Source organism: Centrocercus urophasianus, unplaced genomic scaffold (assembly GCF_019232065.1).
Source record: "Centrocercus urophasianus isolate 14NV4802_14NV808 unplaced genomic scaffold, USGS_Curo_1.0 seq_780, whole genome shotgun sequence".
Classification (NCBI taxonomy): Eukaryota; Metazoa; Chordata; class Aves; order Galliformes; family Phasianidae; genus Centrocercus; species Centrocercus urophasianus.
Window position 1 is genome coordinate 1 of NW_024885400.1, and position 17876 is coordinate 17876.

A 17876-nucleotide genomic window follows, 5' to 3' on the forward strand; every position below is an offset into this window, starting at 1 on the left:
GGGCAGCCAGGCGCGGGCCGTCGCGGCGTCGCGGCCGCCGTCGGGCTCGGAGGCGAAGGGGAAGAAGAGCTGCTGCGCGGCCGCGCCGTCGTAGCCTCCGCGCGGGAAGGGCGGGCCGCCGTCGGGCAGAAGGCCGAATGGGGCGGCCGGCAGCCCCCCGTCCGGGCTGAACATGGTGGCCGCGGCCTAGGGCTCCATGTGGCGCCGATGGGGTTGCGGCTCGTTCCGGCCGCCGCGCTCAAGCCGGGCGCGGGGCGCCGAGAGGTGCCTCCATGCCTCCGCGCCGCCGGGGCCACTGAGCGCCGCAGGGCCGGGCCGGGCCGGGCCGGACCGTATGGAAATGGGCCCCCGCCCCATTGGCCCCGGCGGCGCGGCCCCGCCGGTGGGTCGGGCGTGAACTTGATCCCCTTTCTCTGGGGGGTGAGGGGGCCGGGTTCGCGTCGCGCTGCCCCCTGGGCAGTTGGGCGAAGGAGGGGGGGGCACCGTCCTGCCCGCCTGCGGAGCTCTGCGCGCAGCATCTCCCGCCCGGGGCAGTGATGGGGCGTTGCACGGAGATGGCACGGGCGCAGCGGGAGCGGCCCTGACTCCTGGGAACGGGGAACGGTGGTGCCGTCTGTGTCTGCACGGCCTTAGCGCGCTCCTCCGTCTGCTCATCGGCGCAGTGTCCCGCACGGCGCTCCCCTGGCACAGCCCGGCCCCGCAGCACTGCGCTCCTCTCCTTCGCCCCGCACGGAGTGCTGCGGTGCGCTGTGCTGACCACTGCCCGCACCGATCGGCCCCGCGATGGGAGCGCTTGAGATTTGCTCTGAAGAGCTCTCCTGTCGCGTTGCCCCGGCGCAGTGCGGCTGTCAGGCCGCGGTTCGCAGCGTTTCCCCCGTCATTCCCTCCTCCCCAGCGCTGCTCGGGGCCGGCCCTCTGATCCGCGGCCAGAAACGGGCCGTGGCGTTGGACCGCACCTTCTCCTGTTTATTAACCCGGATTACCGGGGAGCCGCCGTTTGGCCTCCGCAGTCTCACACCTGAGATATGCTGAGGAGATAGGCTCGGCAGGACGGCACTGCTGCTGCTCCCGCAGCCGTCGCTGTGCGCCGCGGTGAAGCGGGAGGGGTGCGAGAGGCAGTGGAACTGCCCCTTGTATTGGCCGTCATATAGGGGAAAAGTGGTGGGACGAAAGGGGTTGAGGCCAGCTCCGTCGTCCTGCTGCCCTCGGTGGGTCTTCACCCCGTCCGCGTGGCTCTGAGGACAGAAGGCAGCCCCAGCAGGACAGCCTGGGAAGGATGTGAAAAGCCGGTGGGGACGCGGGCAGTCCAAGCAGAGCCCCAGGTCTGTGCGAGCCGCCTGGGATGGGAACTGTTTGGTGGGGGCCCTTCGCTCCACGGCCCCGGGAACGGACACAGGTGCCGGTGTCGGCCAGGCCTGGGGCAGATCGGGCAGAGAAGTGCAGCACCGCACCCCGCAGCAGCAGCGCCCCATGCCCTGCGCCATCGCATCCCAGTGGCGGAAGTGTCGCCGTGGGGCTCCAATCGCAGCCATCAGCCCCGGCTCCTCCCGGGCTCCAGCTGCGGCCCCGGGGTTTCAGAAGATGCCTCGGCTGGGCAGTAACCCCTTCCCCTTTGATTTATTGTTCTTGGGCCGGGCCCCCTCCTCCTGCCAACCTGCTCTTTCTCTCCATCCCCCCAGGAAGCGGGGACGGGCCGGCCGCCCGCCAGGGCCTCAAACGCATTCCTGCTCCCTTTCATATACAGGCAGAGGGGAAGGGAGACGTTGACTTTGAACTGTCCCTTTGTAGGAGCAGGGCCCATTGTGGCGGTGATGGTTTTAGCTGGGGGATGTGGAGCGAGTCAGTGGGGTTCCTCGACGTCCCCTGTACATTTCAATGGAGCGATCTCTGGGCCTGTACGAGGTGCCTGGCTGTTCTGGGGGTCACTGTGCAGCGCTGGCTGGGGCTCACATCTCCTCTCCCTTTGGGGTGGGCAGCCCTGGAGCTGCGTGCCCGGGGCAGGAGGGATGCTGCAGGCAGGATGCCTTAGGCTCTCTGTACTCGGTCTCCAGCTGCATTCTCTGCTGGCAGCCCAAGCTCTGTAAGCCGCCAGAGATCAGTGGGATCCTGCTGGAAAAAGCTTACTGGAGTGAACTGTGTGTGCTCCCCAGCTCGGTAGGAAGGCAGCAAGCTGGGACGGCAGAAATGTGCAAACATTTGTCTCTTCCCCTTGCCAAGTGTTCTGGCTTGCTCTCCCTTGGAGAAAAAAGGTATTAGGAGTGCGTGCTCAAAGGTGATGTTTTATTCACCGCCAGTCAGTGACACAGCCATCACTGCTGGATGCCACAGTTTCAGTTGGTGCTGCCCAGGCAGAGCTGTGTGGTGGGCTGCAGACCTGCACATGATGGGGATGGGGCCTGACTGGACCTCATGTCCTCATCTGCACCTCAGGCCCATCTGAGGAGCATGAGCACTGGGTTCAGCACCAAAGTCCCATCCCTAGGAGGATAACTGCCTCTCCTCCATGGCACCGTGGTTTGCTTGGCTCCACCAGCAGAGCTGCCAGGGCTGAGCGTGCCTTCCTGAGCCATGGCTGTGCTCCCATGCCCCTCTGCTCAGCCTGGGGCCCCCTGCTCTCTGGGCTCTGAGAGCTGCTGCAGTGCTGAGGATGATGCAGGGGCTGAAGAGGGCTGACAGGAGCTGAGCTGAGCATCCTGGAGGGTGGCTGTGCCCAGAGCACTGTTCTTCCTGGAAAGGCCTCCTCAGTACAGATCCTGGGGTGTGATTTGGGTATCGCCCTGCTGCACCTGAACCTGGCAGCTCTTCCTTCTCTGCTGCCTTTTTGGTGGGGAAAGCCAAAAGACCCGGGTGTGCTTTGAGAGGCCACTGCGCTTCAGGAGCAAAGGAAAGCCAGAACTAGGAGCTCTGGGGGCAGTGATTGTGTGAAAGCTGCATTTCCCCTGGTCAGCGCACAGCACAGCCCTGGTGACGCGAGGTGCGATGCTGCCTGCAGGGCAGGGATGCGGGGCTGCAGCTGGAGGCCGCAGTCCCCCATAGGAAGGAACACCAGGCGGTGTGGTGGGGAGTCCAGCACAGTGTCAGGGTGCAGGCAGTGCCAGACGTGCCCCAGCTGCGGGGCAGCCCGGAGCAGGGGTGAGCCGAGCCCCCCGATGGTACTCGGGTGCTTTGGAGATGAGTCAGCGAAGGACCCTCCGGGGCTGCACAATAGCACCCGACCCTGCAGCGCCGAAACCCGAAGGAGACAAGATGGTATCAGCGTGAGGGGGCTGCGGTGATCAAAGGGCCGGGAGAGCAGCTCCAACGGCTACACAATGGCTGGCGGGAGGGGGCACCGATAGCTCTTATCTGCCAGCCCCGCCGAGGTGCGAAGGGCCCGGCCCCGGGGGGCGAGAGATTAGCGGGGTGGGAGGGACCGCCCCGGGTGATTTAGGGCCGGGTGGGTGCGGGCAGAGGCAGCCAGGGGCTCCCATCCAGCGCCTCTGCAGGGAAACCTGCCCCAACCTGGGGGATGTTTTGGCAAACACCCCTATCTGAGAAGCAAGAAATGAAACTGTCTCTCACTGCATCTGGGAGAAGCGCTGCCCGAGAGCTCTGCCGCTGGAGCAGGAGGGCGGGAGGTCACCCTCGCTCTCTCCTGGGGAAGGTTTTAGAACAGGGGAGCAGCAGCAGCCCCCCCGACCCCTTACACCCCAACCCCTCTGGTTCCGAGGCCCCAGCCTGCTACCTATAAACTGCCACAGAGCAAAGCTGTGGCGGGGCAGAGCACACACTCGCATGGGTCTCAAACATGATCGTTTAATAAAACCTCCTTTTAAAATAACTACAATCCATACAATAACAATGGTCTCAGGGAGAGGGACAGCGACCCACGTGGCAAAGAGAAAGGATCTGTGCAGTGATGACCGCTGCCCCACAGCACTGCCACGCTGCCACGGTGCCATGCTGCCATCCCCGCTGTGCTGCGCCTGCAATGGGCCTCCTGCATGCAGCAGGGACACCTGCAGCTGCAATGCCTGTGCAGGGCTCTGGACGTGAAACCACATCTGTGAAAAGCAACCCCAAACTCATCCCAGGCCAAGGGCAGTGCAGACTTTGGGCTTGGAGCATCAGGGATGTGTCGGCAGCAGCTGGCAAGGACACAAAGCCCCAGGCTCCTGCATGCTCTACGCGGACACAGACACGGGCAGAGGGTGCAGACGGAGGGTGGGAGCCCAGGATGGACAGAAGGAGGCTGTCCCGTGTCACAGAGAGCTGCTCGGGGCAGCTCCATAGGGAGGCTGTGAAAGGTGTGGGCCTGCCGGGCAGGCCGTGGGCACAGAGAAGGGCAGGTGCTGGGGGAGATGGCGTGCAGGGGGTGCCTCTGCTCGGCACTGGGCTCAGCCACGCTCATCCTGTGGGTACCATGGGGCTCAGGGAGCAGCGCAGCACTGCAGAACAGCGAGTGCCCCCGGCCTGCGGCTCCTGCGCTCCTCTCCTTCCTCCCCCATCGGTTTAAAACTGAAATGCTGAACCCCTTTGGACCGTTCATCGCACCGAGGCCTGGGGTCAGATCCTGGCGAGCTGCAATGGCCTCGAGGACGACCTCCGCCTGCAGTGAGCCCACAGGGTCCCCCCACCCCGGGGCTCAGCGGATCCGGGACTGCTCTCAGCTCCGGCCCCCCGGCTTGCACAGGGCGGCTCAGGGCCACCTCACAGCGGGTCGCTGCCATGCTGAGGATGCAGCACCGGGACACGGACCCCTGCCCTCCGCAAAGCACAACACAGCGGGGATCCCCGGCCCCCTCGGTGCCCCGGAGCAGCGGGCGGCGGCAGGGACGCGATCACAGCGGCAAAGAGGACAAGGACGCTTGAAGCAGGGCAGCCCCCGTCCCACGGCTGTTAGTGGGTGTTTATTGGGCAGGCGTCGAGCAGTCCGCCGGGGGGGGCCGTGCCCTGCCCGGGTCGTGCGGTCCGCAGAGAGCTCGGGCGCGGGGCGTTACGGGTGCACCCTGGGGTTCGGGGGGTGCAGGGAGGAGTCGTCGAACAGTGGGTTCCTCACTTCCATTTCTCCGGTCTGCAGAGCGAGATGGAGGGGAGAAGCGGCCGGTCAGGGCCTGCGGGTCAACCCCCCCTCCCCCGTGCACAGCGCTGGGCCCGGAGCCCTCGGGGGGCACAGAAGCCCGTCCGGGAGGACCGGAGCCGCGTTGGCAGCAGTGGGGTTCATCGCCCAGACTGCGTCAACTGTCCCTTAATGGGCCTGTAAAGACGTAATGATGACCCTTAATCTGAGCCCTGATGGTCGGGCTCCGCACCATTACCATGTGAAAGGCGGCTCCGAGACCGCTTTGTGCTCTTTGTACCCAGGGCTGTCAGGAGCTGCCCTGCCTCGAGTCCCTTCGAGCTGCTGGACCAGAAGTGGCCCCTCCGGCCCCGGGAGGCGAGGAGCCGCGACAGTCCGTGCTCGAGGCCACCGGGACGGGACGGGACACTCGCCCCGCGCCCACGTCCCGGCCCCATAGAGGGGCACATCTCGGGACACAGCGCAGCAGCCTTCGGGGCTAAGGGCACAGCGGGAAGGCAGACGGGCTCGGCTGCTTCGGGGTTTGGTGAAGCCTTCCTGCCACTTGTGGGCACGGGGTCCCGCACCCCCCCGCAGCCGCAGCCGCAGCCGCCCTGCAGCCGCCTTACCGGAGCCAGCCCGGGGCACTCGTACACCGTGAAGTCTCCGTCCTCGTTCTCTTCATCAGATGAGGCGGAGTCCGGCACCTTGGGCTCTTCTTTATGCCTGTGGTGAGAGTGGAGGTCAACGGGATCCCAGCTCACGGACAGCCACCCAGATGGTGCTGCCCGAGGACAGAGCTGGGGTTGGGGGGTTCCGGAAGGACGAGCTGTCCTCTGAGCTTTTGGGATGCTCAGCCCTGGCAGCTCTGGCAAAGATGAGGCTGCTTACTTCTCCATGGAGAGCATCTGCTGCTTTTGGTGCTGGTAGTGGTACATCTGGGCGCTCTGAGCCAGCGTCTTGTCCCCAGGCTGGAGAGAGCAGCGGCAGCGTGAGGGCAGCGCTCCAGAGAGCAGAGTGCCCAGCAGCAGGGCCCCGTGGGGAACATATCCCAGCCCACTGCAACAGCTCCTTACCGAGATCTTGTCATAGGGCAGAGGACTGGCCACTCTCTGCGCCGAGTAGTCTGCTTTCTGTGCCAGCCTGACCTCCTTCTGCAGCCTGACAGGAGGAGAAGACAGTGCTGGCAGGAGCAGCTCCAGGGAAGAGCAGGTGCCCTCCCACCCTGATTCCTGTTCTGTGCCATGGCACAGGAAAAGTCACAGCCACCTTCATCCCACAGGCCATGGCACACAGGGAGCTGGAGATGAGCCACCAATGTGTGGTGTTGGCACCCAGTGCTGCAGTGATGCCACAGCAGGTGCCAACATCTCCCAGGAGCCTGTCCTCCAGCCCCAACTTCAAGGGGACACGAACACTACTGTGTCTGCATTGGGACCATCAAAGACAGCTCTTGCCTTTCCTCCAAGCCCTCCCCAAGCCCCGAAGAAGAGCATGAGAAGAGCTCCCTGGGCATGGGGACACTGAGGGACACCGAGGGTTTTACTGCTACCAGCAGACCCAGCTCACCTGCACCAGCAGACTGCAGCCACAATCAGAGCGGAGATCCCAGCCAGTGTGCACACCACGATCAGCCCTGCAGAGGGAAACTGTGCTGAGCCCCAGGGCACAGCAGCACACCCAGCACTGCAGAGCCAGCCCAGTCACCGCCCGTGTCGTCGGCCTTACCGAGCACCACATCGTCATTCGAAGGGACAGGGGCGGCCTCCACGGGGTACTTCGGTGCAGTGGCAGTGGTAGAGGTGGGGAGGGTGACAGCTGCCTTGCTGCTGGCCGGGCCCCGCTGCAGAAGCTCCTGCCTCAGCCTGCTGGGCGCTCGCTGTCTCCCGGTGGGGGAAGGGGTGGCTGCAGGACAAAGCCAGGTGTGAGCAGGGTGGTGTGAGCAGGGCGGTGTGAGCAGAGCGGTGTGAGCAGGGCGGTGTGAGCAGAGCGGTGTGAGCAGAGCGGTGTGAGCAGAGCCGTTGTGCCTGATGTGCAGCCATGCAGTTTGGGGCTGGTGCGACCCAAACCTCTTGGGGTCAGGAACTGGGCGAGCAGGGGACACCTCAGCAGTAGGGCTGGGCCGTGTGGCCCTGTGCCTCTGCCACTGCCGCCCCGTCCCATCCAGGAGCTGACAGAAGCCCTGGTGCAGTCCCCTGCCCCATTAGCTCCCACAAGAGGCCTGAGAGGGACTTCACTGAGCGCAAGCAGCACTTACTCCTGGGCTTGCCATCTCGCAGGGCGTGGGGACGGGTAGCATCTTGCCTGGCCAGCACGTCTGCCAGAAAGTCGATTTCTTCCTCTAAGCTGGGAACAGACGTCCTCCCTGCACCAGGAGAAACACGGGTGTGAGGTGGGCGCACTGGCCGGCCGCCAGGGGAGAAGCCAGCCTGCGGTCAGAGCGAGCATCACCCTGGATGGGGCTGAGGCGGTGCTGCGGAGCTCAGCCTGGAGCTCCACGGCGTGGCACAGCCCGGGGGTGCCCTCCTGTGGAGCTGCAGCGCAGAGCGGCACGGAGCTGCAGGGGAAGCACCGAGCCTTGCTCGCGGTGCCCGCTGCTCACATATGCGGCTTTTAACAGGATCAAACTCAGCTTCAAAGCCAGAAGACCTCCCTGCTCCCTCTCAATTGCTGCATTAAGGCTGTCCCCGGTGGGAAGCCCTGGAGGGTAAATCAAGACATTCAAAGGCAAGGTGCGGGCAGCTCGGTTCCCGGAAAATTCAAGGTTATAACAATTACAGCTCCTCTGGAATTTGTCATCACTTGGAGTGTTTGGAAATAAACACCGATCCTTCCCAGCTGGGCACAGAGCCCCTCGGCCGCCCCCGCCTGTCCTTGTGACTCACAGCCACTGCCTGCCTGCCTAAGCCAAGCATCAGCCTCAAACGGGGACACCGTGGGCTGGCCCAGGAACCACGGCCGGGCTGGAGTGCAGCAGGACAGCGAGGTCACAGCTCAGCACCTATGTGACCCATTCCACTTTAGCTCAGCAGAGGGAGGCACAGCCCTCATGGTTCCCAGAACTGCTCCTCGTGCTTCCCTGATTGCTGCCTTCTAGGATCACAGGCCTGGCTGAGAATCTCAGCCCCTGGTTTGAAATGTGTGCACACAAGGCTCCAAAATGAGCATGAAGAGCCATCGCTGTAACCCTAATCCTAAACTTAACCCCAGCCTTAACTCTAACCCCAAATTTAACCTCAATCCCAATCCCAACCCTACCCTGATTCCCTGGAAGAACTGGGCTGTGTCTGTGCCTGCAGTATTGGGGTGCAGGGCCCATGTCACAGCCATGCTTTGGGCAGATGCTGCCGTAACTGCTGATACTTCCAGAGCATCAATGTGATGTGCCTAAAAAAAAAAAACAACTCAAAAAACCACTCCAACGGTGAGCAGACAGAAAGGGCCGCTCACAGGGTTCTGTGGGACACAGAGCACAGAGCTCTGTGCATTTAAAGCGGCGTTAGAACACTACAGCCATGTGCTCGCTTTCAGCAGAACCCAGGCAAGTGACTCACCTGCATCAACCAGTTCTTATTTCCACATTCCCTTTCAGCTGCTAAAAATCCCGCACCTCAATTTCACTCGGTTTGAAACAAGCGCTCGCCTCTTCATTCTTGGCCATTACATTTTTAAAAGCATTTAATTTTAACAGCAACAGAGAAATAACTTCCCCAGCAACCACCACGTCTGTCTGCCTGCAGTGCAGGGAGGGGCACCGAGGGGGGAGCAATGAAGCACCGGCGCACGAAGTGCAGCCCTACCCCAGGATGTGTGAGGGTGAAGGGCAGCACAGGGGCACAGGGGGCGGCTGGCAGGCTGGGGACAGCAGGGCTTGGGTGCCCTCTGATGGCAGTAGCAGCTCCCAGCCTCGCACTCTCTGCCCACGGTCTCCTGAGGAAGGCAGGAGGAGAGATGCTGTCCCAGGTGCATTGACAGTGGCAATGCCCAAATGCTGCAGGCAGGCGCAGCCTTGCTACAAATCCCCTTATCCACACCATCCTGCCTCGAGGCTGCAGATCCCTGCTGAGTGCTGGGAAGTGCAGCTAAAGGGAGTGGGCCGGCCCAGTAGCCCCCTTCCTTCTCCCTCACGCTCTGTAGGATCAGCCCCATCTCCACCAGCCCCAGCAGCGCTGCGGGCTCCATGCCACGGGGACCGAGCAGCAGCAGCACTGATGCTGAGCACAAACTCACCGCCACTTCAGCCCCGCTCCTCCCAAAGCACGGGGGGCTCAGACCCCGCCACAAGCCCGAGGTGGCTCGCAGCAGGCAGGCAGAGTCCCACACAGCCCGTCTCACCTCTGTGCTGGTGCTGCGCAGGGTACGCTGAGACCCCCATGCACGCCGTCACCAACGGTAGGAACACGCGGCTCACGTGCATCATCTGCTCCAGACCCAAAGCGGCACTTCTCACCCCGCACAGCCGAGCCGGCAGCGCACAGCTCTGTGCCCACACCAGGGAGAGGAGCCCTGGCTCCTGCCCACGCTGCTGCCGGGAGCCAATCGCAGGAGCAGCACTGCAGTGAGCAGCTGGGATCCCAGGATCGGCGTCACTGGCAGTCGCAAGCATCTGAAGGATGCCTGACCCTTTAAAGGGGCGGCGTGGGCAGCACGGCTGTGTGGGCAGCCCCTTTAAAGGGTTAGGCATCCTTGAGGGCATGGCAACCACAGTTTCCAAGCTGGCACTGCATCTTCCCCCCCCTTCCCCTCCACAGTGCAGCTGTCACAGCTCCTCTGCACCCCTGCAGAACCCTGCAGATGCACTGATGCAGCCAGGAGCCAGGCACTGCCTGAGTAAAATGCAGGATCAGCACTTAGGATGCAAAAGCACCCAGAGAGCAGTCAGTGCCTCCCTGAAAAGGGCTGTGGGCAGCCTCAGGATGCTGATGGACTCCAGCATGCTCAAACAGAGGATTCAGGAGTCTCTGTCTTCTCCTACATAGACAAGGGGCTGAAGGCGAGCCAGCTGCCGGCATGCTGCCTGAAGCCACAGCCGGGATGATGGTGGCTGTGGGGATGGGAGGAGCAGAGGTGGAGGCACCCCCAGCAGAGGATGCTGCTTGTGGCCCCGCATCTCCCTGCCACACCGACACAGAGCTGGGTTGCTATGGAGATGCAGCACTTCTAAGAGGAAAATTTGCTCCCAAGACTTCACAGAATAAACTCAACCCCCCCAGCAGAGCACACAAGCAGGACACCCACCCCTGCCTGCTGCTGAATGCCATGAACAGACCCTACCCAGCACCCATCCATCACCCCCTTTCCAGCACCCATCTCTCTGACTGACAGCACCAGGCTGCTTTGCTTTGTGGTTCTCCCCTCCCACTCAGAGGTGCCCATCCAGCAGGAAGGGCCCCCAGGCACACCCAGCACAGGCTCCTTGTTCCCAGGGATGGGTGTGAAGGTGGGAGAAGGGCTGTGCCGGTGCCACTGTGCTCCCAGCTTGGGGCAAAGACACGGGACCGCCTCCCATGGGGTGCAGGGCTGAAGTACGGGCACGTACCACTGGGCGAGCGCTTCTCCTGCAGGCAGTGTCCATGGCTGTCCTCCAGGAAGTTGGGCAGGCAGGGGCCGCAGGTGCTCGATCCCAGCGGGCAGAACTTCCGTCGCTGCAGGGCGCAGTCCAGGCGCCGCGGACACGGCTCCGCTGCGGACAGGAGGAGAGGCGTCACGTGGAGCAGGGGCTGGGCGCTGCCTGGGACCCCGAGCCCCAGGGCCCCACCTCCCCTCGGTGCCTCCTGCACATCCCTGTCCCGTGCTGAGGGCTCAGCCCCCGCCCGCAGCACCCACACAGAAGCGAGCAGCTGCAGCCAGAACCAAATCAACACGCAGCCGATGCTCGTGCGGGAGCTGTCATCAAAAATGGTAAAAAAGCAAAAGCCCGCCCCTGGGCCTCAGCACTGCTGCTTGTCACCATCAGGAACAACTTCGCTACTTGTCCCTCAAGAACAGGAAAGGGAAACTCGTGGGACTGAGACTCGGGTGTTGGGGTGCTGAGTTGTCAGGGTGTTGGGGAGTCAAGGTGTTGGGGTGTTGGGATGGCAGGGTGTCAGAGTGTTAAGACGTTGGGATGTCAAGGTGTCGGGGTGTCAGGTTGCCAGGGTGTTGGAATGTCAGGGTGTTGGGATGTCAGAGCCCAGCCCAAGGCCATCTGTTTGGAGCCAGCGCAGGGCTCAGCTGTGCAGAACTGTGCAGAGAGGTGAATTAATTGCACAATGGGAAAATAGTTGGGGGCTTAGGCACAGGAGCTGGACTTCCTCTACTTGCCACTTGCTCACCCTCGTCTCTCACTCAAGGCCATGCTGATTTCATTTAAAACCCCACCAAAACTTCAAACATTAGCTTCAGTGCAGAGAAGGTTGCATGGCAGCCGCAGGGCCGGGGACGCCCATGGCCCCAGGGGAGGCAGTGACGGACACACAGCCCTGGCGTGCTCAGCCAGCACCCAGCAACCAGTTAAATAAAGCAGCCTGCAATATATAATAGGTCGTTATCTCTGTTTGAGGAACGAGCTGTGCTTGTGCAGCTGTCACGGGTTGGGATTAGGAGCGAGACAGACGGGCACTGATCTAATTAAGCTCCCGATGTTTCATCAATCGGTGTTTAGCGAGCAGATATTGCTGCAGGGTGTGCTGCTGGGGCTCCCCGCTTTGCCATGCTGGCTCTGGGGCCCTCAGAGCCCTCCAAAGCCCTGCCCTGTGCCCCAGCAGCCAGGCCGTGGGGCCCAGCACCCAACTGGGAACAGGATGCTCCACCGAACCTCCCGCAGGTGGGCAGCGATCCCCAGTGCAGGCAAAGGCAGCCTGGCACCAGGTTCTGGTGGGGAGCCATGGAGGAAGGCTCAGTGCCCCAAGGGCAGGCCCCAACAGGAGGGCTGAGAGAGCTCAATACCTTGCAGCCAGCGTGGAAAAACAAACAGCAGCGTGAGCCTGAGCCAAGGGCATGTGAGAGTGGATCCAGTGCCGAGCACGGGAGCTGCTCAGAGAGCTGCTGGTGCACGCACACACAAACACACACGCACACACACCCCAAAATGGGTGACCCGGGTCAGAGAGCTCCCCAGAGCACTCCCCATCCCCACAGACCCAAGTGGGGACAGCTGGCACCAAGGCCGCATGCCTGCCAGGGCACTCTGACGGCACATGGAGCTGCTGGCATTCACAGCCCCAGGGAAAGGGTTTTGGTTTTTTTCACATCCTGGCCAAAACATACAGGTGAAAATGAAATAAATTCTAGGAGGATATCCGGGTATTAATGGAACACAGGAAACTTCCCTGGTGCATAAATGCAGCAGGTGAAAAGGTAAAAGTTAACGTAAGAGGGAAATTAATCAGTGCAGGAGGTTGATATGAGTGCTGCACACGGGTAACACCCAGCCTCTGGGCTAACAGGGCCCCAGCTCTGCTGCCAGTGCCAGCACAGCACACCCAGTGGGGCATTCAGGAGCTCAGCAGTGCTCCTAGCAGTGCAGCAATGCATCCAGCAGTGCACCCAGCAGTGCAGCAGTGCACCCAAGAGGCTCCTGGAGAACCTCCAGCACCGCTGAACGCACGACCCAACAGCACTCAGCAGCACAGGTAAGGGCAGCAGAGAGCACAGCACAGAGCACAGCACAGCTGGTGGGAGCCCGCAGCGGTGCTCCAAGGTTGCTCCTCCTCTGGCCTGGTGACGTGGGAGCCACTCATTGCCTGCCTGCCTGCCCCCGAGCCTTTCCTGTGAGCTGGCAGCACTGGGGCTTTCCTCCCAGCCTCGCTCCAGGTGTGCAGCAGCGGCTGTGTTCCCTTGCACGGCCACGTGCTGCTTGACCTCAGCTCACAGCCCCTTGGCAGTGTCACGCTGCTCACATCGCTGCTGTGCTCCTGTCACCAAAATGCAGCGCAGCGACCCCTCCTGCCCCCGGTGCTTCACAAGCGCTTTCCCTAAGTGCAAACCCCAGCAACTGGATTCTGCAACAGGCACGCAGAGCTGGCGTGTTGGCCCTTGTCCCTCGGTCTTGCACTTAGAAGCAGGCAGCAAAACCTGCACAAGCCACATTGCACTGCTGCTCCTGGGAGCTGAGCACACGGCCACGCAGCCCGCACCCCACGCCGCTGCCCTGCCGCCACCAACCTCCCACACAACCTGCATCAGCGTTCCTGCTGTGCCACGCCAAAGGCTGCAAATAAATCACCCTGCAGCTTCGCCCACCTCCTGGTTTGGCAGGTTTGGTTGAGCAACGCCAGCGCCTTCCCCAGCCCGTGCCTCACGGCGCTCGCCTTGTTTGGATGTTGTGCTCGCCAGCCAGGCGGGTGCAGGGATTCGGCACTGGCTGCCCCCAACGCGCCCCGTGCCACAGCCACGGGTAGGATCCGTGCCAGGGTCAGTGACAAGGGGCAGGGCTGGGTCTGCCTGCCCCCAGGTGGCACAGGGCAGGGGAACACACTGGGATGAGGTCGCCACCACCAGCCTCACTGCTGGGAAGAATGCACAGGGGCCTCACAGCAGAAGAAACCTCTCCCAGAAGGGCCCTGTCCTGTGCCAGCTGTAGGAGCAGGACTTCATTGCTCCTAGAACCCCTTACTGGGCAGAAAAATTACAATTCACCGCCTTGGCAATTTGCTGGGCACATTATGGAAACGGGAGTGGGATTAATGGGCGCTGCAGGAAAGGGAGATGGCAGTGGGGGATGGGAATGGCTCCCGAGTGCTGCAAGAGCAGGCAAGGCTGCTGGCACGCTCAGAGCCACAAGAGAGCCGGGGGCAGCAGGGAACAGGGACAGGAACCCGCAGGTGGGTCGGTGGCCACTGTGGTCACACTGTCCTCCTCTTGGGAACAGCTCTTGGTCAGCTCCAGAGGGAGGTTTTGGTATCAGCTCTGCAGCAGCAGGGCTACCCTCCAGCCACGCATCATTAGCTTCACATAATCAGGAAGAAATAAAAAAAAAAAAAAAAAAAAAAAAAAAAGAAAGAAAGAAAGAGGAGGAGAAACAGATGCTGCACGCAATTTCCTTGGTGCAAACCAAGCAGCACGTAGGCTTCTCCCGGGGCAGGCTGATGGGGCACAATGGGACGTGGATGGAGCTGGGGAGACCTGAAGCGGCTCCACAGGGACCACAGGCTGTCGGCGGTGCCACAAAGCACCTTGCTGTCCTTGCAGCCTAACATACCACCAACCTTCCTTCTGGTGGCCTGACCCGACAGTTGCTGGCTGCAGCAGGCGGGGATGGCAGAGACCCACGGCCTCAGAGCAGCAGCGCTGCGCCCACTGGGGCCAGATGCTCCCACAGCCACAGCCCTCCTACACCTAGCTGGCGGCCCACACCTCCAGCAGACATTTGGAAGCCTTTAGTGAAGACAGATCAGGCACGATTTTGCTAACACAACGCTCTCTAGCAGCTTGGAGGTGGCGGCAGCAGCAGAGTCAGCTGCACGGGGGTCTGCCTGACCTGCCCACGCCACCCGACCACACGCTGCCCCCAGCCCCAATGCAGCCCCCAGCTCCAGTGCGCCCAGGGATGTGGGCAGCGCCTGCAGCTCCAGGCACGGAGGGCACGTCCCCCTCACAGGTGGCCCTGCAGCCCTCACTGGGTGCACGGTGCTTTGCCACAGCACGGCGACATCCAGGGCCCCCGGGGAAGGGCTGCAGGTGAAACAGCTGAGCAAGTGCCCAGAAATTTCTTCTGTTTTTTTTTTTTTTTTTTTTTCCCCGGTGTGGTAGAAGCTGGCTCAAGCAAAGCTTCTCGTTTCCAGCCAGCAAGCCAATAATTAGCGCTGCCGGCCGCGCGCCGCAGCCCAGCGCCGGGTCACATTACCGGCGGATTATCGGGGTCTCTCTCTGCCAGTTTAGCGGGCGGCTCGCAGATAATCGCCGGCAGCCGCGCAGCGCCGCAGCATCCCCAGCAGCGGGACCGTCACTGTGCACAGAGCTGGACTCTGTCCCCACTCTGTGCCACCTCCGCCTCCTTCCTCAGAAGGGAAACAAAAGCGCAGGAGCCACGCGGGCTCTGTCTGAAAGCCAGAAAGGCGCTGCTCGGGGCAGCACGGGGCTGGGCACAAAACGGAGCAGCCGTGATCGCGGCGCTCTGCGGGCGGGAGGATGGAGTGAAGGCTCCCGCTCTGCCTGCGTTTTCTTCCTTGAATTCAAAACACACAATTGGAGGAAATGGAAAATGCCCATACGGGAACAGGACTCGGTGCAGCGCGCTCCAGCAGCCCATGCAAAGCGCTCGGAGTGGGGGAACAAAATGCTTCAATCTGGGGCTGCCCGAGCCCCGGCCTGCTGCAGCACCACACTGCCATCCTGCCCACCCAAGGGCTCCTGCCCAGCTCCAGGCACTTAACGGCCACTTTCTTCCCCTTGCAATTATCCTTACTTCGTGAAATGGCTAATTATAGGCCTGCTGCCTCCATTCGGTGCTCTTATTACCCTCGCAACAGCTGCTGTAGATAAAACATGCAGAGCACAGGCTGGGAGAGGCGATGTGGCCCCGGGGCCGGGAAGGTGGGGAGCAGAGCCCCACAAAAACACCCGGCGGTGGCACCATGGGGCGGGAGCCCAGGGCCCTGTGCTGCAGGGAGCAGAGCCCAGGCCCAGCGCGGGCACACAGCACCACATGCATGGCCCAGGCTGGGGTTAAGGCGCAGGGCAGGAGCCATCGCTGCCCCCGTCCCCAGGGGAAGGGCCACCCCTCCCATCTCCATCAGCCCCAACCCTGTGACCCATCTGTCCCCATCGGCCCCCACCCTGCGACACCCCCATCCCCAGCCACCCCCTAAGCACGAAGCCGGTATTAAGCCGATTACGTCCCTTAATACCCCGATGGCCCAGAAGGACTGTTTCAGGCAAATGTCTCAAACTCATCTGGGCGTGCTGGAGGGGTCAGCAGGGGCCACAACAGCACCAGAGTCTCCTGTGGCAGAACAGCTGTGGGGGTAGCGCCTGGAGAAAGGGCAGCTGCAGTCCTGGGTGGCATCACTCAGCACAGCGGCCCTGGCCAGCAAGGACGGTCAGCAGCCCCCTCTGCAGCGGGGGTTTGGGTGACATCCATCTGTCACACAGGCATGAAGAAGGATATTGACCATCGTGACCACGATGACTCAGATGATGCTCTGCGTCTCAAGAAAAATCAGAGAAGCCTGGAAGCCTCTGCTCACCGCAGACTGAAACAGCAGCGCCACAACCTGCATGGTGTGGGGCTCCGAGACCCCTCTCTGCTGCCATCCCATGTGGGAAATCTTTTCATTTATAATTACAGATCAAATTTGGTGACCAAATTTCTCGAGAAGCGGTGAGAAGTCTTGACTCTCACTGATGCTCTGGAAAATCCAGCCAGGAAACACGAGTGCTGCTGGGAGCCGTGCACATTGGGCAGACACGTGGGGAACACCAAAGCTCCAGCATCAGCTGCACCACCTCCGGCACCAGCTGTCGCCCTCCTCCATCCCAGAACAAGGTGAAGACATCCCCGTGCCACACACCATCTGTGTCCCAGGAGACTGCTGGACCTCCTGGAAAGGAGCACCAGTGCTTCTCTTCCTGGCTGTGCAGCAGTGCCCCAGTGGACAGCAGCCGTGCACAGAGGGACAGGGCAGGGCAGCCCCAAAAGTCTCCTGGAGATAGAGCCCACGAGTCGCTGCGTGCCCTGTAAATCCAAGCTCCCAGCCACAGGATGCTGCTGCTGTCGGCACTTCCAAACTGCAGCACATCCCCAGCCTCTGCCTGGGGAAAAGCCAACAGCAGCAGAGCCTCAGCCTGAGCCGTGCTGCAAAGCCACCGTGCAACCGTGGACAAACCAGGTCCTACAGCCCAGAGCAGCCCCTGAGGATCCCCCAGCTCAATGCAGGAATGGTTCCTCTAGGAGAAGCGCTGCCCTGAGCCCTCAGTTCCAGGTGAACCACCTAGCTCTGCGGCGGCCTTAAATTCAGAGCCAGAAGAGGCTACGCTGGAGGGCTGGTGGCTGCCCAGCACATCTGCAGTGTGCGTCACAGTCCCTGGGTGGCTCTGATGGCTGCCGTGCCCCCAGCGGGGTGACACTGGGCTTCACCCTCACTGCGTGTGACCACACAGAAACCTGCCTGCAGCCCCCCGGGGAGACGACCAAACCTGTCTGCAGCCAGCACAGCACCAGGCAGGCCGGGCAAACAATGCCTGTCTGCAAACAATGCTGGGAGCAGAGGGCAGCACCGGGCCTGAGCAGCCAGTGGGGCAGAAAGCACTGCCAAGAGCCGTGCAGGAACACCATCTCTGCAGCAGCACCCAGAGGGGCACCGGATCACAGCCCTGGGCACACAGCGGGCCCTGCAGAGCTGCGCGCTGACAACCAGGCCTTCAAAACAAAGCAAAATCCCCCGAAGAAAAGAGAAAGCAGGCCATGCACAGAGCTGCTGGGAAGGGAAGAAGAAAGAAAAAGGAAAGCAGGAGCAGCTCCCGCTATCGCGTCGCCCGATGTGCGCCCCGCAGCACAGCGCGCAGCAGCGGGGGGGTGGCAGCGCCCTGCCGGACTGACGCATCCCCCGGCGCTCGGGCAGCAGAGCAGCTCCGTTTGTTTGCCCTCCCAGCGCAGCCACCGGAGCGCAGCGCACAGCCCTGCGGCGTTCGCTCTCGGCGCCGTTCCCTCTCCCGGGCCGCCCGGCACCCCTCCGGGACGCGGTGCGGGACGCCCCGGACACCTCCGCCCTCAGACCCGTCCCGGAGCGAAGGACGAGCGCCGCGGGACGGCGGGCGGCAGCGCGGGGAGCGCCGCACCGAGGGACGGCTCCCATCCCGCTCTCGGCTCATCGCCGCGTGCCGCACCCCGGACCCCCCCACCCGCCGGGAACCCCTC

General features: G+C 62.5%; 1 protein-coding gene across 1 annotated transcript; it reads right to left on the reverse strand.

Moving 5' to 3' along the window:
- Positions 1-4731: 4731 nt before the first annotated feature.
- On the reverse strand, positions 4732-17830 carry NPDC1 (neural proliferation, differentiation and control 1). The gene is made up of 9 exons (XM_042838368.1): positions 17635-17830; positions 10578-10721; positions 7296-7403; positions 6767-6943; positions 6608-6674; positions 6115-6199; positions 5930-6009; positions 5668-5764; positions 4732-5053 (listed from the first exon to the last, which is right to left on the reverse strand). The coding sequence occupies exons 1-9, from the start codon at positions 17828-17830 to the stop codon at positions 4976-4978; spliced, it is 1032 nt and encodes a 343-aa protein (XP_042694302.1). The 3' UTR covers positions 4732-4975.
- Between the last annotated feature and the right edge of the window lie 46 nt (positions 17831-17876).

Bases quoted from the DNA above. Each gene is read 5' to 3' on its own strand.
- NPDC1 (XM_042838368.1), bottom strand. From the start codon at position 17,830: ATGAGCCGAGAGCGGGATGGGAGCCGTCCCTCGGTGCGGCGCTCCCCG. The intron at 10,722-17,634 runs GTGCGCTGCGCT...TCCTGTCCGCAG, and splicing joins AGAGCGAACGCCGCAGGGCT to CGGAGCCGTGTCCGCGGCGC. The intron at 6,944-7,295 runs GTAAGTGCTGCT...TTTGTCCTGCAG, and splicing joins GCGAGATGGCAAGCCCAGGA to CCACCCCTTCCCCCACCGGG.